Source organism: Euphorbia lathyris, chromosome 9, assembly GCF_963576675.1.
Source record: "Euphorbia lathyris chromosome 9, ddEupLath1.1, whole genome shotgun sequence".
NCBI lineage: Eukaryota > Viridiplantae > Streptophyta > Magnoliopsida > Malpighiales > Euphorbiaceae > Euphorbia > Euphorbia lathyris.
In genome coordinates, this window is record NC_088918.1 from 52819847 (window position 1) to 52846160 (window position 26314).

General features: G+C 34.1%; 3 protein-coding genes across 5 annotated transcripts; 2 read left to right on the plus strand and 1 right to left on the minus strand.

The window, feature by feature from the left end:
- The first annotated feature begins 350 nt into the window (after positions 1-350).
- On the plus strand, positions 351-4573 carry LOC136207123 (UDP-glycosyltransferase 82A1). The gene is made up of 2 exons (XM_065998403.1): positions 351-853; positions 3573-4573. Exons 1-2 carry the CDS (start codon positions 376-378, stop codon positions 4448-4450), a joined length of 1356 nt encoding a protein of 451 aa, XP_065854475.1. The 5' UTR covers positions 351-375; the 3' UTR covers positions 4451-4573.
- A 7266-nt stretch (positions 4574-11839) lies between these two features.
- LOC136206948 (adenylosuccinate synthetase 2, chloroplastic-like) lies at positions 11840-17847 on the minus strand. 2 transcript variants are annotated; one of them, XM_065998158.1, is made up of 5 exons: positions 17428-17847; positions 16207-16899; positions 14979-15290; positions 14605-14823; positions 11840-12889 (listed from the first exon to the last, which is right to left on the minus strand). In XM_065998158.1, the coding sequence occupies exons 1-4, from the start codon at positions 17845-17847 to the stop codon at positions 14653-14655; spliced, it is 1596 nt and encodes a 531-aa protein (XP_065854230.1). In that variant the 3' UTR covers positions 11840-12889; positions 14605-14652. The 2 variants fall into 2 exon arrangements, with proteins under 2 accessions (XP_065854230.1, XP_065854228.1); XM_065998156.1 differs by lacking the exon at positions 11840-12889 and having other exon boundaries at positions 14374-14823.
- A 98-nt stretch (positions 17848-17945) lies between these two features.
- On the plus strand, positions 17946-24028 carry LOC136206949 (OVARIAN TUMOR DOMAIN-containing deubiquitinating enzyme 11). 2 transcript variants are annotated; one of them, XM_065998159.1, is made up of 10 exons: positions 17946-18084; positions 18611-18817; positions 19663-19736; positions 20193-20247; positions 20592-20666; positions 22736-22809; positions 22914-22962; positions 23454-23538; positions 23655-23711; positions 23792-24028. In XM_065998159.1, the coding sequence occupies exons 2-10, from the start codon at positions 18650-18652 to the stop codon at positions 23833-23835; spliced, it is 681 nt and encodes a 226-aa protein (XP_065854231.1). In that variant the 5' UTR covers positions 17946-18084; positions 18611-18649; the 3' UTR covers positions 23836-24028. The 2 variants fall into 2 exon arrangements, with proteins under 2 accessions (XP_065854231.1, XP_065854232.1); XM_065998160.1 differs by lacking the exon at positions 17946-18084 and adding an exon at positions 18091-18231.
- The last annotated feature ends 2286 nt before the right edge of the window (positions 24029-26314 follow it).

Genomic DNA, 26314 nt, shown 5'->3' on the forward strand with positions numbered 1-26314 from the left:
AAGTTTAATTACTTAAATAAAATAGAGTTTGGTAACCTTTTAAAAATAGATATCAAACTTCAATGATTATTAATACAAATTAAGTGTTGATAAAGAGTAAAATTGAGTGAGTGTTATATCAAATTTTAAAATTGAGTGGTAGTAATGTTAATAAACACAAAGTTGAGAGTTAGGCGTAACCTTAAAGATAGTTGAACTAATTTTGATATAAATGTTTGATTGGGATTGACTTTACGTGAATCTAACTTATTTAATTGCTGTAGAAAAATATGAACACAAATTGTTACACGTGGGTTTAGCAAGAGTTGAGCCACATTGTCCTTTCCCTTTCTCTCTATAAATTCATGATTTAAAAACCAGATAACCCACTAAAATATGAAGAAGCTCATAAAAAGACCAAAAATCATTCTAATTCCATACCCAGCACAGGGTCATGTTAATCCAATGGTTAAGCTTGCTTTTATCTTGCTTAATTCTGGATTTGAGCCGGTCATTATAACTCCGCAATTCATTCACCGTCGGATCATATCAACCATGGATCCTACCGCCAATATTCTCTGCATTTCAATCCCAGATGAGCTTCCAAATGAAAAACAAGTGTCTCGTGATTTCTTCGCCATTGAAAAAACTTTAGAAAACACCTTCCCGGCTCACCTTGAAACGTTTCTTCGTAAATTTTGTGAAGATGGAGAGGTTTCGTGCATGATTGTTGATTTGTTAGCATCTTCGGCTATTGATGTTGGTCGCCGCTGCGGAGTCCCTGTTGCCGGATTCTGGCCTGCCATGCTTGCCACTTATCACTTGATTCTAGCCATTCCAGATATGATCACTACTGGGCTCATTTCTGATTCCGGTAACTACCTATCCCTTTTTAATTAATTTATTATTCATATGTCAAACTATTAAAATAAATTAAAACAATGTGATCACATTTATTTAAGGTTTCATTTAAATATTAACAACTTGAATCTTTTTAAATGCCGACTCAACTTGTTTAAAAGATTGTTTTGGCTGCTTGCTTGAATTTAGTTACATAATGTTTCGTTAATCTTTGTTAAAATCGACTATTTACCATTGTTAGTTCTACAAACTTGCTTATAACTTCATTAAATTTGATATACATTTGGATTTACTGACACTTGAATTTAAGAGGTAATTATATTACTTTTACACAGATTCAAGGAATTAACGAAATAGGCAATATTTTTAGATCAGATTTAGATATATATCTTTTTTAAATATTAGGTAAATATAATTAATGTTTATCTAAAAATCACTTATTATTGTTTTATCAAAAAAATATATACAATCTATTTATTAAATTATGCTATTGTAAAGCAATTTTGATAGAATTGAAAGCAAGAGATGTGAGTTATTGAGTAAGAATGAGTTGAACATGGAGCTGGTTTCATTTCCTCCAATCCTTCTCGGTGTGGTGTGGATGTTCTCTCAATTTTCAAATCAACTGATTTTTTGTTTTTTAAATTTAATAAGTATTTGAATTATAAAAATGATTGAGAGCCGACCTTGGAGTTATTAAATATTAATAAACTTTGGTGTAAAAGGGAATGTAGTGGGACAAGTATGGGGATACAAGTAGCAAATTGGTTGCTGGCTTTAATAATATGATTGTTCTTTAATCTCAATTGAATCTATTATTTTGTAAATCGTGTAGGATCATCTGCAACTAATATTTATTATTAATCTTTGAGATTAGATATAAATTTGTTATTTATTCTTCAAATATAAAATGGTAAAAATTTTGCTGGATCAATTTTATTTTATTTAACAAAACATTTAAACGAACTAGTTTGACCATTATTTGATATATCGGATTTTTAAAACAAGTTTATCGACATATTGAAGTATTTTTTTACATTTTGACAAGTTGTTTAATTATGTTAATAACATAGTAAATATTTTCGGTAATTTTTTGTGATTAACTCATGCATCAAACTTGGTTTTGGCATTTTGGTAAGTTTTGTAACTATGCTAGTAAAATTATAAATATTTTAGACATAATTAATATTTGAATTATTTCAAATGTTTGATGTAACTGTTAAATAACGGTAAATTTATATGTTCAAATTTTATATTGGGTTCTTAAGGATAAAAAATTGATATTGTGTGAAAACCGTTAAAAGTGAAATTTTACTATTTCGTATGTTAAGAGTAAATATACACTTCCTGCAACATGATATGATAATCTTTAACCCAGTACTAGAGAGGGCAAGGGAGGAGAAGAATAAAGGAGAAGAGAGAAGGTGAGATGGATAGAAGAAAAAAATGAATAGAAAAGGAATTTGGCTTAAAATATTCATTAATTCTCCGATTTTAAAGGTGTATTACAGTTTTTTGAATTTGTTTAAAGTTATATTATTAGTTTCTAACTGTTATATGATAAATTAAGTTGGAATATATATCCCTTTAAATAAGTTTAAAGAGTTATATATCTCTTTAAACAGTTCAAACGATTATAATGAATCACTTTAAATAAATTCAAATGATTAAGGAAACATCTCCAAAGTTAAATGTCACAATCAGTTTATTGTAAAAGTTTAGAGTCTAATATATATAAACTCGTTTACAATGATCTACTAGTTCATTAAAGTGATATGTGATTAAAACTGTGTGCTTTAATGTGTCTAAATCTTTTCTTATGTTGTCATATATTAATAAGAGGTTAATCATGTCATGTTAAAGATCTGTTTTTAACAACCGTTTATTGTTGCTGTTTACTGTTTTTAAAAAACATGAATTTCATGTTTTTATAAAAAAGATACTTTTCATGAATAAATGGCAAAGCACCTTTTTTTTTTTTTTGAAAAACCAAAATTTTTTTTAGTCTTAAACCATACGCAGTTTCTTGAACTTGTCAATTTTGGTCATTTTGCCCTATGAACTTATGGGACGACCTATTTGCCCACATCAACCTATTTAAAAGTGGTATTAGCAACCTTCTTTTTTCATTATAACGGAAACAACATGAAGTTCCAACATTAGAAGTGTTAATGGAAGTATTGAAACCAACATGCATATATAAAGACGATTTAGAAGGAGTTAAAGCTATATGCAATTTTTACGAAAGAACTTGTGTACTATCTATACTAACCTCATTTGCAGCTTGTTTTAGTAGTGCGCAACCTTTTTATTATGATCTTGGTGCTTGCAATGAGAAAATGTCATGATTGTTTTTATAATGAAAAGAGGGGGTTGCTAATACCACTTTTAAAAAGTTGAAAGAACTCATAAGTTAAGGGGTAAAATGACAAAAAGTGACAAATTCAGGAGCTTTATATGATTTATGCTTTTTTTAATATAAAAAGTAAAAAGTAGAAATATATCATTTTTAAAGTTGAGATCAGTCATTGTTTTTAAATCTAACTTGAGTCACTCATGATGTATTCAGTCCTATATTTAATGATTTATAAGTTTTATTGGCATTAGAATATTACATCTTAATTAATTACAGAAGTATAGTCACATATGGCAGATATTTCATATTTAATTATATGTATGTCATATTGACATTAGAATATTACATGTTACTGAAGTATGGGCACATATGGCAGGAAATCCTCAACATGAAGGACCAATAAGCATCCTACCTAACCAACCATCAATATCTACAAAAGATCTTCCATGGCTAATCGGAACTCAATCAGCAAGAAAATCAAGATTCAAATTCTGGAGAAGAACCTTGGATAGATCAGCAAATCTTCCATGGATTCTGACCAATTCATTCCAAGAACACTCTTCTACCAATAAACATACACTCCTCTTCCAACTTGGATCCCTTATAAACACTAAAAACACAATAACAAAAAACCCTAGCTTCTGGGAAGAAGACAACACCTCCATACACTGGTTAAACAAACAGAAGACAAACTCAGTTCTATACATCTCATTTGGGAGTTGGGTAAGCCCTATCGGAGAAGCTAAAGTTAGAGCTCTAGCACTTACACTTGAAGCCATGAAACAACCATTCATATGGGTTCTTGCTCCGGCATGGCGAGAAGGGCTGCCGCTCAAATTCATAGAAAGTGTAAGAAATCAAGGGAAACTAGTAAGTTGGGCACCTCAAATGGAGATACTTAAACACCATGCTGTAGGCTGTTATTTAACTCATTGTGGATGGAATTCAACATTGGAGGCTGTACAATGCCGGAAGCCTCTGTTATGTTACCCGGTGGCCGGTGATCAGTTTGTTAATTGTGGTTATATTGTGGAGAAATGGAAGATTGGAGTGAAGATTAATGGGTTTGCTGAGAAAGAGATTCAAGAGAGCTTCAAGAAAGTGAGGGATGATAAGGATATGGATAAGAGGTTAATGAGGTTATATGACAAGATGATGGGAGAAGAAGCTACTTTAAGAGCAATGTCTAATCTCAATACCTTCCTTCATCATCTTAATAACCTTCAAAATCAATGTTTGGGTTACGGATTGTAAATTGATTCAACTTCTTTCTATCTTGAGAATTTCTACTATGCACTTTTTTATACATGATAATAATTATGCACTTTCTTTCCTCATACCAATCATCTTCCAATGAAGTAGATTCTTTTTTTTTTATTGGTTGGGTTCATTGCACCTGTCTATAAGGTTTGAGAGAAAATATACAACAGATAAAATATACATCAAAGTGTTGTAAAGGAAAAGGTAAATAATGGAATTTTCTTTTTAGTGAAAACATCTTCATTAAACATTTAACATGCAAAGGTGTAACAGTAAATATTTTCCATGTATAAATTGTTATCATTAGAGTAGGAAATATGGAAGAAACAGAATAATTTCAGAAAGTGACTTTCGAAATTTTATTTTTTCAGTATCCAAAATTTGACAGTTCGATATAAATATCACTCAAACAAATACGACTGTTCACGAGACAATTGTTGATGAAGTGACTTGTATTTTGAAATTTAAAGTAATTAAAAAAATTAATTCAAATAAATAGAAATTAATTCTACTAAAAAAAATATAATATTGAGGATAAAAATTAATGGGATGAAACAGAAGTGTGCTGACCCAAGCCCCCTCCTCCCATTTCGGTGCAACATTCGCATTGCCCACATCGTGCAGGTGCACGATATAACAGACTATATAGGCAAACTTTTACCATGTGTAAATTGTTATCATCGGAAAAATATAACAGTATGAACATATAAAAAAGCAGAATAATTTCAGAGAGTAAAACTCAAAATTTCGTTTTTTCAGTATGCAAAATTAGACGGTTCAATTTTCTATAAAGGGAATTGTTTGTTGAAATTTAAATGAATTAAAAAATTAATAATATTGAAGATAAAAAATTAATGGGCTGAAACAAAAGTGTGTTGACCAAAGCCCCTCTCCCATTTTGGTGGGGCATTCGCATTGCCTATTGGATGCGCCCTTAACTCAGTAGTGCTTCGACTACTGCCCCCTTCCCCTCTCAACACATGAGAGAGTTTTTCCTCTACTAATTGGTTAAAGGCTTGTAAACCCTTTTACTTATAAACTAGTGAAAAATCTCACTTGTTTCCTATGTGGGATGGGGGAGCTTACTTTAGCTTTGATTTCTCTTATTCTCTTCAAAGTCATTCAATGTGGTTCATTTTGAGCATCAATTCTCATTCATCACTGTCCGTTTTGAGCTTATAATATACTCTTAAAAAGATCTCATAACATAGAATACATTAATGTATCTTAAGTTATTCTAAACTTTATTTATCCATTATATATTTAAGCCTCAAGTTGATAAAAAAAAATAAACAATCTAAAATTGTTATTTATATACCATTTTTCCAACAATCCCCAACATAACTGAATTGGAAGCGAAAAAATTTGTGGATGTTAAAATGTTTTTGCAAGTCAGTTCTGTTTAGATAACATTGTTAGTGAAGTCATGTTTGTTGTTCTATAGAATTAGATGTTTGTTGAATGGATCTATTATTTACTAAAATTTTGTTTTACTATTCAGTTGAGTTGTTTTACAAATTAGAGGCAACCAAATTGGTCTGATGGAATATGATTCTGCTATTCCATTTTGCTTATTTGTAGAAGCTTACTTGGAAACCTGGTATATGAATAAAGATCAAATTTTTGTTCAATTTCATTTTGCAAGGAAAATTTACCTCAAAATGAAATTCTTATATAATTTAAGAAACGGCTGCAACCTTTTTTCTTTTGAATTATCTTAAAGTAATTAACCTATTTTGCGTAAGTTTGTAAAACGTTTCACATTGTTTATGCCTCCTTTTTTCCAGCCAGTTGAAGTCTATCTCAAAGTTTCCATTAGTTAATGATTTTGGTAATCTACTTACAATGCAAGTAGAATTGAAGTGTTGTTTCTCAGTGAAATACTTAGATGTAACTATTTTTGAGTTGCTTCAACCGAGGATATGATAAGTAGACCTTCGTATCCAGCTGGTGCTTAGATGATTATAAAATTTTGTTTTTCGTATAAAAAATGACTGTAAATTCCTTGAGGTTTCTTTCTATACATTTATTACTCCCTAGGAATAATGAGAAGTGGCTGAAAAACATTCCCATTCATTTGCATAAGTGTCTTTAACCTCGTGCATTTTCTAATGACTTCGAATTGCACGACCTCATGTTTTTTATTCAGTTTCATCTCTTTAGTTACGGCTGAATACTAAGCTCAGACTCTCTGTCGGTAGTCTCTTTTCAAGTACCATTTCTTCTATCACAACTCTATGAGATACCATTTTTTCTTGCCTTTTATTACTTCTTTCATTTGTGAAACTTTGGTCTATCTCATTGTATTAGTGGTTGAGAGCTTACCTATGCCTTGGAAGGTCATGGGTTCTCGAATCACATCCGGATCTGGTGAGGATTTTTCTTTCTTCTTTAATGTAAGCGCATTGCGCAAATTTTTTTTAAAAAAAGTAAGGTGTTAGCTCCATTAAATCTGTTACCACAACTTCATCAGCATTATTGTTTTGAGTTTCGTACTAGCAGACTTTATCTTATACTTATGAATATAGACTTGGAAATAGTCATAGTCATAATAGGTTGTTTTCATGTTCTTATTCGTATGGTAGATAGTGTGCTTAGTTTAAGTGTTGCTTTAATTTTCTTGTCTTTGTGAATGTGTGTAATAAGATGTTTTCACAGTGAGTTGACTACACTCTTTTAATGTAATGCTTTTTCAATGAAACTAATTAGGAAGCACATGAATTTGTCTAGAAATATGATAGTTTTGAATGTAAGAACCAAACATGGGACCTTATTATAGCTTCAAAAAGAATAAATTGTTTGCCTTTTGTTCTGTTCTTTACTTGTTTTTATGATATGATTTGAGATTTTAAGAACATTATTTTATGGTTTTTGGTGAGAGTTGTAGAGAGAGAATGGTGAAAGAGAATAGTAATGCCCATTTACAATGGAAATGGTCTTTCAATTTATAGGCAACCCTTGATTAATGGAGAAAAGTCCTAAATGCCCCTGATATGTCTCATGACCTCGTCGCAGCTCTCGTGTCCTGCTGATTGTGAGGGGTACTGGTCTAACATATGGGCTAGGATCTTAGTGTTTTCCAGCATACCTTTCAGGCCAGTCTTCCCTTTTTGCTTCTATTTATACCCATCGCAGTCAACAAGACACGGGAGAAAAAAATAAAAATTAGAATTTCGGTCGAAATTTTCCATCGCAATATATACCCGTCAATAATGTTATTTCTATTCAAAATCTGTAATAAATTTGTTTGGCATGAGAGACGGAATCCGAACGAAATTATCCATCCATAATCCTTACTTAAAAAACAAAATATATAGTTTCAAAAATGTTTTGATTCACTCAACAGTATTTCAGGCTATGGTACCGAGGACAACAATTGAGCCTGAAAAAGAAATTGCATGCCCTAGGGTTGGTTACATGAGTTGGGTATCTATATTTACTTTAAGTTTCGGTTTGGTTTTATTTTTTAGAACTGCTTTTTACCTTTTTAAATAGGAAATAAAAAAGTGTGTTAAAATTTCAAAATAGTTACTAACTAGCAAGAAGTAGAAAGAAAACCTAAATTTTCAAAATGAAATTATGAACATGATCGTCAAAAAAGAAATATTTCTTTTCCAGCTATGAATTCCTAACAGCTATAAAGGAATGACATTTCAGCAAATAATTAACAAACTAACAGATAATTAACTGATTGTCAATTATTCAAATCAGTCCCTCAACTCTTATTCCTTCTAGAGTATGTGATAATACCACCCCTTTAGCGCATTCTTGTCCCCAAGAATGATAAAACTCCGGAAATTGATAGCGAATTGTGGACTCAAGTTCCCAAGTTGCATCAATGGCAGACATGCCAGTCCATCGGATAAGTAGCTGCTGAGTTGGTTGATCATCCACTAAAACTGTCTTAGTATTAAGAACCTTGTGAGGAGTAATAACCCATTCACCATCCAATAGAGGAGGAAGAGTAGACAAGGCTGTAGCAGAAGGCTTAAGTTGCTTCTTGAGAAGGGACACATGAAAGACATAGTGAATTCTGCAAGTAGAGGGCAACTGCAGTTTGTAGGCAACCTTGCCAATGTGTTCTAATATAACAAAAGGGCCATAGTAACGAGCAGAAAACTTGAGAAATGGCTTGGAGGCAACTGTTGTTTGCCGATATGGTTGCAACTTCAAGAAAACTGTATCTCCCACCTTAAATTCCTTGTCTGACCTTTTCTTATCCGCATATTGCTTCATTCGGTTTTGAGATTTTGCCAAGCAATCTCTTAAGAGTTTACTCATAGTCTCCCTCTGAGTTAAAAGGTCTTCTACAACTGCAACTGAGGATATAGCGATAGGTAAGATGGGAAGTTGGGGACTGACACCATAGAGGGCTTGGAAGGGGCTCATTTTAATAGAGCTGTGGTAGGTTGTATTATACCAGAATTCAACCAGGCTGAGCCAGGAGGCCCATTTCTTCGGAGTGAGGAAGCACATGCACCTTAATGGGTACGAAATGCAGCTTTTTGCACATCACGGGCCTTCATGCTTATTTGATGATACCCTGACCGAAGATCAATCTTAGTAAACACCCATGCTCCTTTTAATTCATCAATCAGTTCTTGTATAACAGGTACAGGGAACTTGTTCTTGATAGTGACCTTATTTAATTCCCTATAATCAACACAAAATCGCTAGGTGCCCTCCTTCTTTTTAACTAACAGCATTGGGGAGGCATTGGGGCATTGGCTTGGTTGAATGACACATGTAGCCAACATCTCCCCAACAAGTTTCTCAATCTCATTCTTTTGATGATGAGAATATCGATAAGGCCTGACATTGATAGGGTCAGTAGAGTTTTTTAATATGATGGCATGGTCATGGGTTCTTTTAGGTGGCAAGGTTGTTGGTGTTTGGACGAGGTGTTGATATTTGGAAATTAGGGGTATGAATTGTGGAGGAGAGCTAGGCAGTTCTGTTGGTAAGGATTCAATAGTGTTTACTTGGGTAATGTGCTGAGAGTCAATCTCCCTAACAGAGATGATAAACAAACTAGAGGATATTCCCTTCCACCCCTTAGCAACTAGTTTATTAACAGATTTAAGAGATATTAGCTTTAGGGTGCTCTTTTCGGAAATTCCCTTAAGCTCAATCTGCTTGTTACCTTTCATAAGAAGCAGCTTGTTTTCATCAAAATCAAATGTTATAGGAGAGTATTTTCTCATCCAATCAACACCCAAAATCATGTCATAATCATCCAAATCTAATATTCTGAGGTTAAAAGAGAACCTGTTGTGATTCATGGTCCATTGGCAGCTATTGCATTTTTGGTGCACCATCAATTGCCTCCCATCTACTACTGACACAGCTGCAGGTGCAACCTTCATTAATGGCAGCTTAGCCTCTTTTGCTAACTTCTGGTCCAAAAAGTTGTGAGTGCTGCCACTATCAATCAACACCATGATTGGTTTTTGCTGCAAGGTGCCCTTCAACTTCAAGGTGTCATTCGAAATGCCCCAATCTAAAGCATTTATAGACAAGATTATTTGCTCTTGGTCCTTTGTCTCTTTCCCTTCTTCTGGTTTCTCCAGAAAGTCACCCTCCATCTCTTCCTCAGGTATATCCTCTGCATTTATGGCATTCAATTTCTTCAAGGTGCACTGGTGGCCAGGGAAGTACTTTTCCCCACACTTGTAACAGGCTCCAGGAGTTCGTTTTAGAGTGGTGGTGCTTGGTGGAAGTTTGGGATCTGGTGGCTTAGATGAGGAAGGGTTCAGGCTTGATGGGTGAGGTGTATATTTAGTGTTTGAATGGTTATTAGCTAACCAGGGTTTAGGGGTGAGGGGTGATTGAAATGTTGGTTTTGGTTTAAAAGCATCCATAAGATCCTTGAGATGGGTTTCTTGGTATTTAGCAAGTTTAATGGCTGTATAGAGGCAAGTAGGTTCTGACTTTCTTACAGATGACCGAATTTCAGGTTTCAATCCTGTTATGAAACTAGAAACATAGTAGGATTCAGTGATGGTAGGATGTACCTTCTCCATCTTAAGTTTGATCATTTCAAATTGATCTTGGTAGGCAGCTACAGTTGTTTCTTGCTTGAGTTGCTCAATCTGTTGCACTATGTCATCAACCTCAGTCTCCCTGAATCTCTTTTCTACTTCTTCAATAAAACCATCCCATGAAACTAATGGATTGGTGGGAATCCAATTTCTGTACCAACGTTCAGCCTTGCCTTGTAAATACAAGCCTGCAAGCTCCACCTTCTTCTCCTGGGCTACTTCAAATAGCTGAAAATATTTGTGACACTTGCTGATCCACAGATCTACATCTGTGCCATCAAAAGAAGGCAGGTCACATTTTGGCAGCAACTTGTTGAAATAGGCTGCCTTGTTGGTAGTTGCAGGGTCACCATTAACTGATCATGGTGGCCCACTGCCTAGTTCCCCTCTCCTGGTGATCCCCATAGGTAGCAGGGTTTCTGTTGACCTGGTAGGTTTGAGGGGTGATGACTTGTGAAGATGATATTCCTTGGTTGGGTGTATGGATGTCTGTAAGCTGTGCACGAATCGAACCCTGGACCACTTGGTCACACTATCTCTGATACCATGTCATGGAATCAATTGAACTAAAAGCTCAAGCTGATAGTTAAAGATCCACTTCATATTAATATCTTACCGAATACGGGAGAGCCCTTAAGAGGATAACCTCAAAATACTCATCTAGTTATTGAAGAATTTGTGGAGCAACTTTGTATTTTGTAGTAAGTTAATATGGCATGAATTTTTGAAGCAGTGAACGAGTAATTAATCATCTAGAAGTTAAAAAGGGGTGTATTATTTCATGGAATTGATAGAAAAGGCCATATAATCTTTATGGTATTGTGTATCACTGTATGCAAGGCAGGATTGTCAATTTCAAAGGTTTTGAAGTTCATTTTTCTTAGCAATTTGCTTTAGGGGGTGTTTGGTTCAAACTTCGGAATCGGAATCGGAATCGGAATGCTACGGAATCAGAATCGGAATGCTTATTTATTTCTTTTGTTTGGTTTAATCTGGAATCGGAATTCAATCATTTTTACGAATGTTTGGTTCAAATTTTGGAATCGGAATCACAACGCGATAAAATTAAAATTAACTATATATTCATATATTTGACATGTAAATAAAAATAAATTATTAATAATTAACAAATTAATTTCTAATATACAAAATACTAAAAAGTATATTAATAATAAAAGTATCCTTTACAATATATTAATATAAATTTTCATTCATATTCATATGATCAAATAGCAAATAGAAATAAAATAATATATAAAAAAACGTAATAAAACATGTAAAAGGAAATGAATTAAAAAAATTAAAAAATTAAAACAAATTGAGCACAAAGTACATCATGAAAGTACATCCTGGAAGTGTGATGAAAGAAAAAAATAACTGTTTCCTATTTGATTCCAAAGGGAATCAATTTTTGATTAACCTCTATTAGGGAGGGAATGAATTATTCCTAGTTTAAGGAAATCACATTCTCATTCCCTGATTAAATTTGGTTAATCAAACACTCTAAATGGGAATAATTTAATTACATTCCCATTCCATGATGCTTTTTGATTCAACCAAACACTATCTTAGTTTCTTAATAGTGGACTACGCTTGTAGCAAACTTATTTGATTTTCATGTGGCATATGTGATATCTCCATTCTTTGTGCCCATAATTGGAAATTTGACTAAACACTGAATTTCCAAGTTTCAATTCCATTACAGCAACTAAAGTTTTCAACTAACTTACGACGATTTCAGAAAAGTTTGGATAAAGAAATAAAGCGTTGACATTCTTTGAGTTGATGTATAAAGTTTAAGAGCCATACATATCTTGCAATTAATTCCTCTGTAAAGTAAGTTAAACCTGCACTGGTAGTTAGCTTTTCGCTCTTATAAATGAATGTTAGGCGCCTTGTCTTCCTTCTGAGTTCCTCTTCCATCTTAACAATTGAAAATTTTAATCATGAGCTGCGATTCTCATCATCAGAATTTGTTACCCATGAAAAGGAATGGAAATGTTGTGCACAGTGAAAATCAAGCTGATTATCCAAAAGACCAAGGTCATGTAGGTGATGGTGATTTCCATTTAAAAGTGAAGAGGTTTAAGTGCAATGTTTCAAGTGATAATGAAGCTGCAGAACTTACTTTAAGTCCGCAATTTGATGAGTTTGTAGAAGAATCTTCCAAAAGGATGAATGAAACTAGAGAGCAACTGCATGCTGAAAGAGCATCTCAAATAGAAGGTTTAGGCGAATGCATGTCTTCAGAGAATGGTCATGAAAAGTTTGTTGCTGCAGATAGGATTGCAAGAAATGCTAATGCCGAGGCTATCTATGAAATTGAGCATAATCAATGTGAAAATGCTGATGATGCCACCAAAATGCCACAACATACATTTGGAGATGGACCCTGCCAAGATATCAGGGCAGGTGAAGCCAATGAGGAAGAAATTAGAAAGGGTACATCCTCTGGGAGAACACTGCAAAAAGTATATGTTGATGATAGCAGAGATAACAGTAATTGTGGCAATCAACAAAAATCACCAATTGATGTTTCCTCGAGTGGAGTCCCTAGAGAGATCAGTGTTGAAAATTCTGAATATGGTGCTGAATGTCTTTATGAGGGACACATCAAGTGATGGAGATGAATATCATCATGAGAAGGTTGATGTTGCCATGGAGAGAAGTCAATTCCTGAGCTCTCACTGCACATTAAGCCATGTTTCCCTTTCTAACTATACAAAACTAAGTCTTTGTGTGAAATGTAGCAAAGATGACCAGTTGTTGGTTTGTAATGCTGTTGATTGTTCTATGGCGGTTCATGAGAGGTGCTTAGGTTGCTCAGCAAGGTTTGATAAGAAGGGAAACTTTTACTGCCCATTCTGTACATATTTGTAATGCTATATCCAAATATATGGAGGCTAAAGCAAGAGCTGCTTCAGCAAAGAAGGAACTAGCTCGATTTATTCATAAAGATCGTGGGAGATCACTTGGCAAAAAAACATGACAATGAAAAACAGAAATTGGGAGTGGAAGAATCTGATGAAACAAATGGAAGGCAATATAACAACGAACTTGAGAAAAGAAAAGTGGAAAAAAAATTTGAAGAGCCTATTATATCATGTGCTGACGCAAATTTAATGCAAAGAGAAGAAGAACCAGATATAACTCATGGGATGAGTCCTATTTCTTCTGCAGAAAAGGAAAGTGAAGGGATGGCAACAGATAATCTGTCCGTGAGGGGACTTGACAGACAAGACCATGGTTCTTTTGACCCTAAAATCACCATTGCCAACCGACAATGCAGAGATGATGAGATTCTCATAAATGAAAGAGAAGGTGAAGGAGGAATTCAGGGCAACAAAGTAATGATTTGTTAGAGAAGCCTGTTTGTGCAGTTAATAGTGTTGAAGGAAAAACAACCAATGAGAAAACTAAGGAAGATAAAGTCTTCAGTGACTCCATAAGTCTAAAATTACGACGGATGGATAAGCAATAGTAAGTTTTCAGTTACTTTCAATAGTTCAAAATGATCTATAGGTTATTACCTTATTTCCATATTGCCTCTTTCAGGAGTACAATAATTCTGTTTTGTAATCATCTCTTTTCTTTCTTGTGTGTTTATGGAAGAACTACTGATTACCTGTTAAACTGGGAGAATGCCTGAGAAAAAGGCATATTGCCTACAATAAATTAGTTTTTTTTTTTTTTTTTGGTAAGAAGGGAAGAAAAAAAAACAAACAAACAAAAACCTAACCCGGGATCAGTCTAGGAAGACTGACCCCAATCCTATCCTCAAGAAGAGAAGGTAACAGAAAAGAAGGAGGAACGGAAAGGGTAGAAACACCTAACATCCCCCCATGCCCAGCAGCTGCCAAACGATCCTACAATAAATTAGTTAATGTCTGAGAAAAAGGCATATTGCCTACAATATCACTAATACACTGTGAAAACAGGCGAAAACTGGGAGAGTGCCTCCTACTCGCCCGCCATTGACCGCAAACATTGATTATCAAAATGACCTGAAACTTTCTCTTCTACCGTACACATACATTCTACTGATTTCTAACCTACATAATCCAGATGCCAAATGACATCAAATTCAACTCAATTAATTAAGAATACCTTATTATTCTCTCCAACTCCAAAAATGCCAACAGGATAATTGTCAATTTACTTGTATATGAGTGCATCACGTCCAGGTCCAACACCGATGTAATTGATCGGAACGCCCACAACTTCTTCTATCCTCTCTACATATTGTCTCGCAGCCACCGGGAGGTCTGAGTACTTCCTAATTGATGAAATATCGCTCTTCCATCCAGGTAATACTTCATATTCAACCTAATTCCATTCAAATCAGATCAATTACACTAAAAAGATACAACACTGACAGCCAATACAAACAACTACTATTTCGACCTATGAGAAGACAAACTTACATTCAATTTTGATATCAAACAACTAGTTCAATTCATGAAAATTGAGAAGCATCATACCTTCAATTGTTCGAGTACACGGAGATCAGCAGGGAACGATTTAATTGGTGTACCGTCACTTTGTTTATACGCAACCCCCAATTGAATTTCAGGAAGATCCGACAAAACATCAAGTTTGGTGAGATTCAATGACGAAAAACCATTAATCTGACAGCAGTACTTAAGGGCAACTATATCAAGCCAACCACATCTTCGAGGACGACCAGTGGTTGTTCCGAACTCCTGCCCAGCGAACCTAAGTAGATCACCTCCTTGACCCAATATCTCTGTAGGGAAAGGACCAGAACCAACTCTTGTAGTATAAGCTTTCACCTGTTGCAAAGTTACATTGATAAAGTCAAACAAGCACTATAAAGCCCATTATCCATTTAATTTCTGGTTCAAAGAAACTTAAAACAAGCACAAATCATTCCTCTCTCAAGTTCTACATCATTTTCAGCTAAAAAAGAAGCATTTCAACAAAAACGAACTATTGCGGCTTCATAGAAATAGCAGAACAACACAGATTGTTTCAGCACCAAAATATGAATACAATCTATGTTGCACGGAAACTCCTCTTTAGTAGCATTTTCGCATTTCTTGTCCTGTTCAGAAACGGAAACTCCCAGAAACCAACATGTTTTTGGTTTAGAAACCGTTTCCGCTACCAAACACAATCCAATTCCAATTGCAACTCTGATTCTAGCTAATTGAAACTTCCTTTTTAGCTAGAACTTATTAATTCATGATAATTTTTATTCCATAATTTCTAATTATTTCAATTTTCTGCTCATTATTGTAATCATCTGTTGAGTATAAATACCATTTTTATTATTATAATACTTCTAATATTTATAAATAGATCCCTATATTTTTTAATATTTATAGGTTTCACCACATTTTCTATTTCTTATGTTTTTTAGAAATAACATTTCTCACTGTCTGTTTCCGTACAACATAGGTACTAAATAATTCCTCTCTCAAGTTCTACATCACTTTCAGATATAAAAAAAAAAAACTATTACGGCTTCATAGAAATAGCAGAAAAGCAGAGATTGCTTCCGCACCAAAATATTGAATTCTATTATACTGCATCACTTATAAAGAACCAAACAACACAAGTATCTTCAGAAAATTTCCATTGCAATGCTAGTTATTTTGGCATAATTAGGAATCTAAAGTTAGCAAAAAGGAAGAAATATTCAGACTAGGAGAAAGAAGATGATTAAGTAAGAAAATATCAACTAACCACTCCAATGAGATCACCAACAACTCGAGGAGCAATACCAAGACCAGTGCAGATCCCACCAGCAGTTGGGCTAGACGAAGTCACGAAAGGATAAGTCCCAAAATCAATGTCCAACATGGTTGCTTGTCCGCCTTCAACCAAAATCTTCTTTTTCTGTGCAATAGAATCATTCATTACATGCACAGTATCAGCAATGAAGGGTTCCAACCTCTCTGCAAACCTCTTGTATTTTTCAACTTCATCCCTCAGCATTTCCGGGGTATAGTTAAAACCTCTGAATCTTGAAGCTGCATCTGATAACAAAAGGTCAAGCTTCTGAGGGAATATGTCCATGTGCCTCAAGTCACACACTCTCATACCATTGCGGATTGCCTTGCTGGAGTAAGCAGGTCCAATCCCCCTTTTAGTAGTGCCAATAAATGATTCAGCAAGCTCAGCTTCTCTAAGCCCATCTACTTCTTGATGAAAATCAAATAGCAGGTGAGCACGATCGGAGACCAAAATCCTTCCATTGCAATTGACACCATTAACTTCTAAACCCTCAATTTCCTTAAACAAACCAGGCAAATGAACTACGACTCCATTACCAATAACACAGAGAGTGTCCTCATTCAGTATACCAGAAGGAACAAGATGAAGGGCAAATTTTTTCCCCTCTGAATTGTAAATTGTGTGACCAGCATTAGCTCCACCCTATCATCAAATAACATTTCAGTTTCAACCCTAAGCCCTTGTTTGGGAGGAGGTTAGTGGGAGTAAATGGAAGTAACGGAAGGTTAAGTATTAAATTAACTTTGTTTGGGAGTTATTTTTTAAGAGTAAATGGAGGTTATTTTTTGAGAGTAAATGGAGTTACGTAAACCTTTTTAAAATTTCTTGTTTCTGCGGAGTAAATTTAACCTTCAAACAAACAAGGTTAAACATTTAGCCTCAGTTACATCCTATAAACTCCCAAATAAAGTTATTTGTTAACTAACTTTCCTTTCCAAACAAACAAGGTTAAACATTTAGCCTCAGTAAATTTAACCTTCCTTCCCCTCCCAAACAAACAAGGTTAAACATTTAGCCGCAGTTACATCCTATAAACTCTCAAACAAAGTTATTTGTTAACTTTCCTTTCCATCACTTCCCTTCCCTTTCCATTAACTCCATTAACTCTCACCTCCATTAACTTCTAAACTCTGAAGAAAGTGAAAATTACCACTAAATTCATTTAATTACCTGGCAACGAGCGACGATGTCGAAGTGTTCAGCCAAGATGTCGACGAGTTTTCCTTTACCTTCATCGCCCCATTGGGTACCTAAAACGCCCGAGACTTGACTCAGTGAGTGGATTCGAGTGAGTGAGTCAGAGGTGGAAGACTCGGCCACGGTCAAAGACGGTGAGGAGGGAGATTTGACGGAACATATTACAAAGTTTCGAGGAGGACGAAGTGAACGGAGAGGGGCGGCGCCTTGGGACCAGTTGGAGGAAGTGATAGGGTTAGAGTCGAGGCGGAGAGAAGTAAGGTTCATCGTGAAGAAGGAGAGGTTGATTCGGAGTGAAGAGAGAATGAAAGGGAAAAGGCGACTAAGACAGTAAAATGGAAAGGAAGAGAGGGGTTTTGACGGGGTAGAATAAAGAAGATAAAATTGTAGCATATCCCAAATTTTCTTTAAAAAGAAAAAAACATTTATTAATATTAATATAGGCAGGCGCAGCGCATTTCACATGGAGGAAGATACGAATAGTTAACTTGTAGTTGAACATTATTGACATGGTGTGCGCCTGTGTTGGATTTTACTTGTCCAGAAGGGAGAATAACCTTCAAACTAAGACTTTTACTCTTCAATCATTTCCGATATCAACACCTCTCCGTTAAGGAAAGCTTTCCTCAGGTTTCCCTTCCTTTCCCATTTTCATTTGGGTTTTCTTCTTTATACGTCTCTCTCTCTCTCTCTCTCTCTCTCTCTCTCTCTCTCTCTTTGCTATCTACTTCGCTTCTTCGATTGTTTCCTTTCGTCTCTCCTTCTCTTGTATCAATTGTGAGTTTTCTTTTGTTGTTCTTAACTTCAATATTGCTGCTGAATTACGTGTTTTGATTTCTTTGTTTGACTTTCCTGTTCTTTGATTATAGTTCCCGAAAATCCAAGGAAATTAGGAAAACCATAGTTGCTTGTTATTTCTGTAGATTAAATTGATTAAACTATTTGTGATTGGCAGATCTTATTTTCTCTATAGAATTTGTGGCTACTTCGATAATCTATATTTCAAACACCATGCCTGAAACAATTACAAGTTCATATTAATCAGTTGCTATGCATTTTCTATCCAGTGACACTGTGCTAGAGAATTTTTCAATTTAATCTGCCGAGCAGATTAGCCTATCAATCTGATGGCAGAAGGGATTTTTATGTTTTGTAGGATCAGAAGAATAGTTCTATTTATCATTGTTGATATAGTATGACTGAAAGCTGTAGCAATGCAAGTCTAAGCTCCAGCTCGAGTTTGAATAGTAGTGTCCCTGATACAGAGGATGACCAAATCATTGCAACCATGTTAGCAGAAGATGAAAATTCTCATGTTGATAGAAGGCTTGGAAAGAGGCTATCTCATTTGGATTCCATACCAGTAATTCCCTTTTCATGTCTATTATAGCTCTTTTTTCTTTATTATGCGTGTGTGCAAAAAGGCTTTTGCATTTAAGTAATTTTATTCTCTTTAATTCTTTCAAATATCTGATTAACGAAAATCTTAAAGACATAGGTATGTATACAGTATATCTATGAATCTGGTAAGATAAAGATAACAAAATTCTCTTTTATTATCTCTTGATTGTAATTGTTTACATCTTAGCTCCTTATATAGTAGTAGATGAATATCAGTAATCAACAGTAGAGTGTAACCACTAGGAAAGAGAATAACAGACTACTAACAAACTTTTTCCTGCCTAACTACTTGTCATGTATGTAGCTGGCAAGTTAGTTGATAACATCTAACAATATCTACATGGTATTATGTTTCGCTTGCCTACATGAACGAAGACATGTCATTTCTATTACCAGGGATAGTCTTAGATCAAATTAGAAAGTAAACATAGACAATGTTATGTACCAGAATAAGCCCAAGAAACAATATATGAATTAATTATATAAATGGGAAAGTTTCCGTGTTATACCAGTGGATGTCCTGCAGTTCCTTGTTATAGTATTAAGGATTTGTTCTACTTTTGTTTTATATGGTGAAAGTGGGTTGGGGGGAACCAGTGTTGCCCAAAATTGTTTTGCAGTTTTACAGAATATCTGATAGCTGCTTCTACATACTCGCTGTGAAGTTCTGTTTACGACATTCTTTTGCTAAACTATTGGAGTAAACAATGAGATCTAAGTCGTCTCTGATATATAGCTATTATCCTTAAATTGTTTTGCATTTTTGTGAATTATTAGATGTATAAGTGAGATTTACTATGCTGGCAGCACACTCCACGGATCAATGGAGAGATACCCGATGTGAATGATGCAACCTTAGACCATGGGCCGCTTTCTGAAAGGTTGTTATTTACCAGAAGCTTATATGCTGTTTCCAAGTGACTCTTGTCATTATTTAACTTATGTTAGTTGCAGAAGTTATCTTGAGTTTGTTTCTAATAAACTTTTGATCGTTGTACTTTACTTACTACTAGACATGTTGCTTTTGTTTTTTTTTTTTCTTTTCATTTTCTTTTTTCTTTTTGTGTTACCATTTGAGTTTACTGAGGTTCATTTTTCTTAGCGCATCCTTAAAACAATTTCACGTGTAGAATTTTCTGTGAAAAGTTTTGCATGTTATGATCCATGCACGGTACATTTTTTATTGGTGTGTTCACCAGAAACATGTATTCTGGACTACTGACAGACAATGAATATTCAATAGAATGAAATTACTTCTGACCTCCAATATTCTGTCTTATAAATGACACAAATTTTCCCTCTTTGTCCTAATCTTATTATTTTGTTGCTTGCTGCAGATTAGCAACATATGGTTTAGCAGAACTGCAAATTGAGGGTGATGGGAATTGCCAGGTGAGTGAAATCTCCAATTTCTGCTATTATATAGCCATAGTTGTTAAATCGAGATTCAACTCGTGAGGCTTCCGAGTCATACCATAGATACGACTCGAACTCTTTATGAATCGAATCGAATTGTACGAGTCGACTCGCGACTCGTACGATTCTAACAACTATATATAGCTTTTTAATTTTTCATAATCTTATGGATTTCATTCTCCATATGCTGATATATTTTTATTTTTTTTTAATATAGTTCTGCAGATATTGCTACCATTCACATTTAAACAATTGTTTGAACTTCTCTTATGTTAACCTAATACGGTAGAGACTGATACTATTATTTGGCTTGTTGACAGTTTCGAGCATTAGCAGACCAGTTGTTTCGCAATCCAGATTATCACAAACACATAAGGAGGCAAATAATCAAGCAGGTATAGTTTCTACAATATCTTCTTATGTATCCAAAACCTATATTTCTTTTTATTAAAACTATAAGTTGATATTTAGTTGATCAGTCTTTTAGTAAGGCGTCACTTATTCATTCATAGCTTGCATGATGCCTTTTTGAGGTTTTTGTTTTAAGTGAAAGTTGAATCAATTTGTGTTGCGAAGGATTCTAATTTCTTGTTTATTTATAGATTAGAAAGACTCAAAGTTTTAGTAGAATAGGAATATTGTATTGTTGAATTGGGAAGAATTATAGATTAGAAAGACTTTAAGGGTCGAGAAAAAAACGCTTTTCCAAAACAGATACGCGTGTCTAAGTTTCTAAAATTACTGAAACGGATCCGGTGCGCCCCACACCATTTTCTTTGCGTTTCCGTCTCTGACACGGCTCGGAAACTCTTTTATTTTGCCATTTCCATGCTTCATAGATCATCAGTCAAAAAATCCATTATATTATGCATTATTAGATGTTGTGGATACTTCAATCTCAAAATAGTATCGACGAGGAGGCAAAAGAACAGAACATAAGCCAAAACAGCTGTTACTCATCATTATCCGATCTTTCAAAATTACTGAAGAAATAGTATAGGGAAGAAAAAGGATACTGCTAGTGTTGGTAATTATAACAATTTTTCTGTTCCCTACAGGGTTGATGTAGTAAATATTTTGTTTTGCTGGATGCTCTGAAAGTTGTGGTAGATGTTTTTTTTTTTGCTGGATGATCTAAATGATGTTTTTTTTTTTTTTGCAACAACAATTGCATTGTCGGACCTTTCTCTCTCATCTCTCTCTTTCGACTATGCATGTTGTCTTGTTTCTTTTTTTTTTTTTTGATCAAATGTCTAGTCTCTTGGTCTTCTGGAGCTTCCTCTGTCATTTCTCTCGTGCCTATATTCTTAGTTATGCCAATACTTGTGTTTTCTACCAAGTTAGGATGGTTATCTTTCCACTTTTCCTTACAAGATGAAATTTATTCTTTCTGATGCTGTCAAAGAAAACTAGATTTCAAAATTATTTTTATCTAATCTTTACTTCTGGAACAAGAATTTGGTGAGATTTTTATGTAGAGTTCTGTTTAGGAAGTTTAGATTTACCATCTATTTAGGAACTTTCAGTTTATCATTAGGTATGGTTTCTATTGTTACAAGGACACGTTAAAAGGTTATGTTCTTTCTATTCAATTCATTTTTTATTAATCCGGGGTTCTTAATCCTACTAGTAGTTGAAATAGTTATATTAGCCCATAAATATTCATTAGATTTGCTATTCTCGACAAGAGAATTGATACTTGAATTACTGAGCAGCTGAGGAATTTAATTCTTAAGTCTGGGCTTTACAACTTTTTAGTTTGAATTTTGTGTTTTACTTTGTTCTTTCCTGTAGCTTCATTCTTCTATATTTGCTTGTTTCATGTGTTCTGCATTGGCTGTATTTTCATGTCTTTCGTGCCAAATGATACCTTCGCCACTGTAGTGCTTACTTTTCTGAATTTTACAATTCAACAAACATAAAATGCAAGGATTTTTAATGAAAAGTAATAGCCATTGCATGTGATTATACTCAAACTTGAATATCTTGCAGAAATAAAACATGGATGAAAAAGGGGGTTTGGCATGCTTTACTAGTAAAAGAGTATAAATTTTTATTTTACTTTATGTGCCTCGTGTTCTAAGGCGCGCGCCTCACCTTGCGCCTTGAGCCTAGGCTCCAGGATCCCTTGGCGCCTTAGTGCGTCTTGCGCCTTTAACAACTATGGGCACTATAGAGATTTGAGTTATCTTAATCAATTTTCCATATTTCAATTTTATTTATCCATCAATGTTAAAACTGTGAAAGAGATTTTTCTCCCTTTCATTTATGAGATGATATATAGTTTTAGGGGATCTTTAAATCCTATAGTATAACATGTACAAAGAATTGTGTGGATATGCATTTCTATTGGTTATTACTTATAAATATCATTCTTTTACAAAAGGAGTTGATTTTAGGATATTTTTATATTATTCCACTTTCGTCATTTTTTAATATATATATTTCTATTGTCCTTTTTCAGCTAAAGCATTTCAGAAAGTTATATGAAGGCTATGTGCCGATGAAGTACAAAAGCTACCTGAAGAAAATGAAAAAGTTAGAATTCTATTAACTTTCTTCATACAAAAACGACAGCATGTTTTCATGATTGCCACTTAATGCTAATTCATCTTATGAATGAACCCGCTGTACTTTTCTAGATCAGGCGAATGGGGGGACCATGTTACTTTACAAGCAGCAGCAGATCGAGTAAGTGCAATTTTAATCTTCTCACCTCATCTCATCTCATATTCTCTCTCTCTCTTATTGAGGTGATCTACATAAACAACACATGATTGTAGTTAAATTTGTTTGCAAGTGTAATTTGATTAGATCCAGTAATTCAAATGTGTAGAAAGCATCAAGACATCAGTTACATATGAAGCTTAACCGGAAATTTCACCCAAATGAACCCTGAAAGCCTTTTATAATGTCACTTACCTTATGTAAATTGTATTATTTATTACATCTGTGTTGAACCACTGCTCTTCCGGTCAATGTATATGTACACTCTACAATTCATAAACAAGGGAATTTATATTTAACAACGTTTGAGAATCAGAATGCTGGAAAGTTGAACTAGAATGTTCATCTTAAACTTATGCAATTCATTTTTGGAATAATGTAATATTATTTAATATAATGTCTTTTCCAGCTGTTATTTAGTCAACCTCTGACCTTTGTAAAGCTACATTTTTCAGTATGCAGCCAAAATTTGTTTGGTTACATCATTCCGTGACACGTGCTATATTGAGATTATTCCACGTGATAAGAATCCTACAAGAGGTACACACATTTTTAAACATATGTATTAATTAGGAAGAAAATGAAATGATGTTTAAAGAAGGAAAAAATGAAATATATCTGGATATTGACTGGGTTGTTTGTTTGTTTGTGAATAGAGATTTGGCTGAGCTTTTGGAGTGAAGTGCATTATAATTCACTTTATGGAAGTGGAGGTAATGGATAATCAGTTGTGTTGATTTTGCTGTAATTATTTGATTGTGAGTTAATAATACTTGGTTTTATCTACTTATAGATGTGCCGTCCAGAGTAACAAGAAAAAAGTACTGGCTTTTCTAGATACCCAGCTATATACATACAGTAAGCACTAAGCAGCCATGTAAGAAAATTCCAAGTTTATATATATGACTAGTCTAGCTGTATGCTTAAAGTCATATTTTACGACATGAAAATATTATATGTAACATTTGTTATCCGATTAGTTATTACATACTAATGTATATATCCAAGCTAGTGAATATTATGTTATTTATTCTCAGCTTTAAACTTCAAAACTGGATGTAATAGTCCCTAAATTTTCTTTTACTAACAAAAAAGAAAAAAAGGACCAAATTACTGTCTAAGAATTAGAACTTTTAGTGTCAGGAGAATTTAAAAGCAGGGACGGAGCTAATTGGGGGACGGGGAGGCCAGACGATATCACCCTTGATGATGGGTGGTGCCGTCCTCTGGCAGCCCTCCAACCTCTAGTGGGGTGCGGCCCTTAATCACTCCATTTCTAGCCTTTCAAACCCTTTTGTTTACTTGTATTAAATAAATAGTAATCAAGTATTGGTTGTTTTGCATGATATTGTTGATAATTTCTTTGGCTACAAATTGGTAATTGGTAACTTCAAGCTTCCTAACTAGTGGCCTATAAGATGTTTGTTCTTATTTCTAGTTGAGGTATTCCTTAACCATGTTTTAATAGTCTCTGATTTTTTCTAGATTTTACTTCCAAAAAAATAAAATAAATCACAAAGTACAATCCAGGTGTTTATTGCCATGTACTTGCACATAGCATATCAAACTTTTTTTTTTCCCCTTATTAACCATGTTTTGATAGTTTCTGAATTTTGCTTGATACAATACGATCCAACTTTCATTTAATAAAATTTCAGCTCAAGTATTGAGATTTAGAGCACTCTCGTTTGGTATTCATGTACCTTTGCGTGCTTAACCTTTCCTTCCCAACTACCACTGAGACTCTTTGGGTATGTTTGTATCGAAGGGGATAGAGATGGATTGTAACAATATAGTTGTCTCTACGTGCCTTGTAATGGTAGAGGTTACATCATAGATTGAACCATTACTAGATAACTTTAACTTTTTTGTCTTTATTCATTCTTGTCATTTAATAAAAGTTAACAATAAACAAAATTAAACAAAAATACATGTTATTGTTAAATATCAATGGTTAAAGAATAAGAAAAGACATTTTAAATCTTGTACTTATGGTTTGTTGTTGCTGTTTGCTGTTACGGTTTGATGTTTGCTGTTGGAAAAAAATCGTTTTTCCAAAAAACAGGAATTCTCTGCTTTTGTAAAAAATTGTTTTTCAGATATAAAAGGCAAATATCAGATGATTAACCAAACACCTAAAATTCTCTCTTTTAAAGTAAAAAGACAAAGCATGAAAAATAACTACCAAACACCTCTAATCTTGAAGAGCAAGACAAACAAATTTCATATGGAAACACACAAAAGAGAGGAAAGATAGATTATCTTTCTTTTTCATCCTTTTTTCTTCATTTTATCAAATGAAAAAGCCAAAGTGTGGATTACTCTCTTATTTTGAAAGTTCCGATTATAGGTATGTAATTTGTATTATAAATCTATAACTAATTTTAATTTTTGCTTTATTTTATATTATTTAATTGTTAATATGCACATAAAATTACAGATGGATTTTATATGTATTAATTGTTATGATTCAGCAATTATTATATTGTGTTAAGCATCAAAAATGGTAAAGAGCAATTATGATTATTTTTTTTATTGAAAAACATTTATTTATACTTTTTAATGTAAGGACATCTTATTGGTTGCCTCCAATTTTAAAGTGGATTGCTATTTACTGTACTTTTTATTTAATACCGTCTCTTAAAAGATATTTTTGCCCTTCTTACTTTTTTTTTTCCAAAAAAAAGTTCAAATCCTATCTCTAATTTCTTCCGTCACTTCAAACCCGAACAACAATCATGGTTGCTCGTCACGTCAAAGGAAAAAGATATGAATTTTTTGTTCAATTAAAAAAATGATTTTTATCCCCGAAATAGGGGACAGAATTCGTAACGTTTATGCCTAGGCGGGTCGAAGACCCGCCTGTCCATAAGATAGGCGAGTTCAGGACCCGCCTATCCATAAGACAGGCGGGTTCCTAGGATACCATAGACTTGCATACACAGAACCTTGCAAATACCTAAGGATTCTTTTCACTGCTATGTAGTGAGATTTCTCAGGATTAGATTGATATCTAGCACAATAGTACACATAGAATTGAATATCTGGCCTGCTAGCAGTAAGATAGAGTAAGGAGTCAATCATACCTCTGTATAATTTGCTATCTACGGACTTACCAGACTCATATACTGAAAGCACTGTGTCAGTACTCATAGGTGTGGCAATTGTCTTACAATTTGTCCTGTCATACTTCTTCAATATCTCCTTGGCATACTTGGTTTGACTAATAAAGATACCATTCTTGCCTTGCTTAATTTGAAGTCCAAGAAAAAAGCTAAGTTCTCCCATCATGGACATTTCAAACTCTGTTTGCATT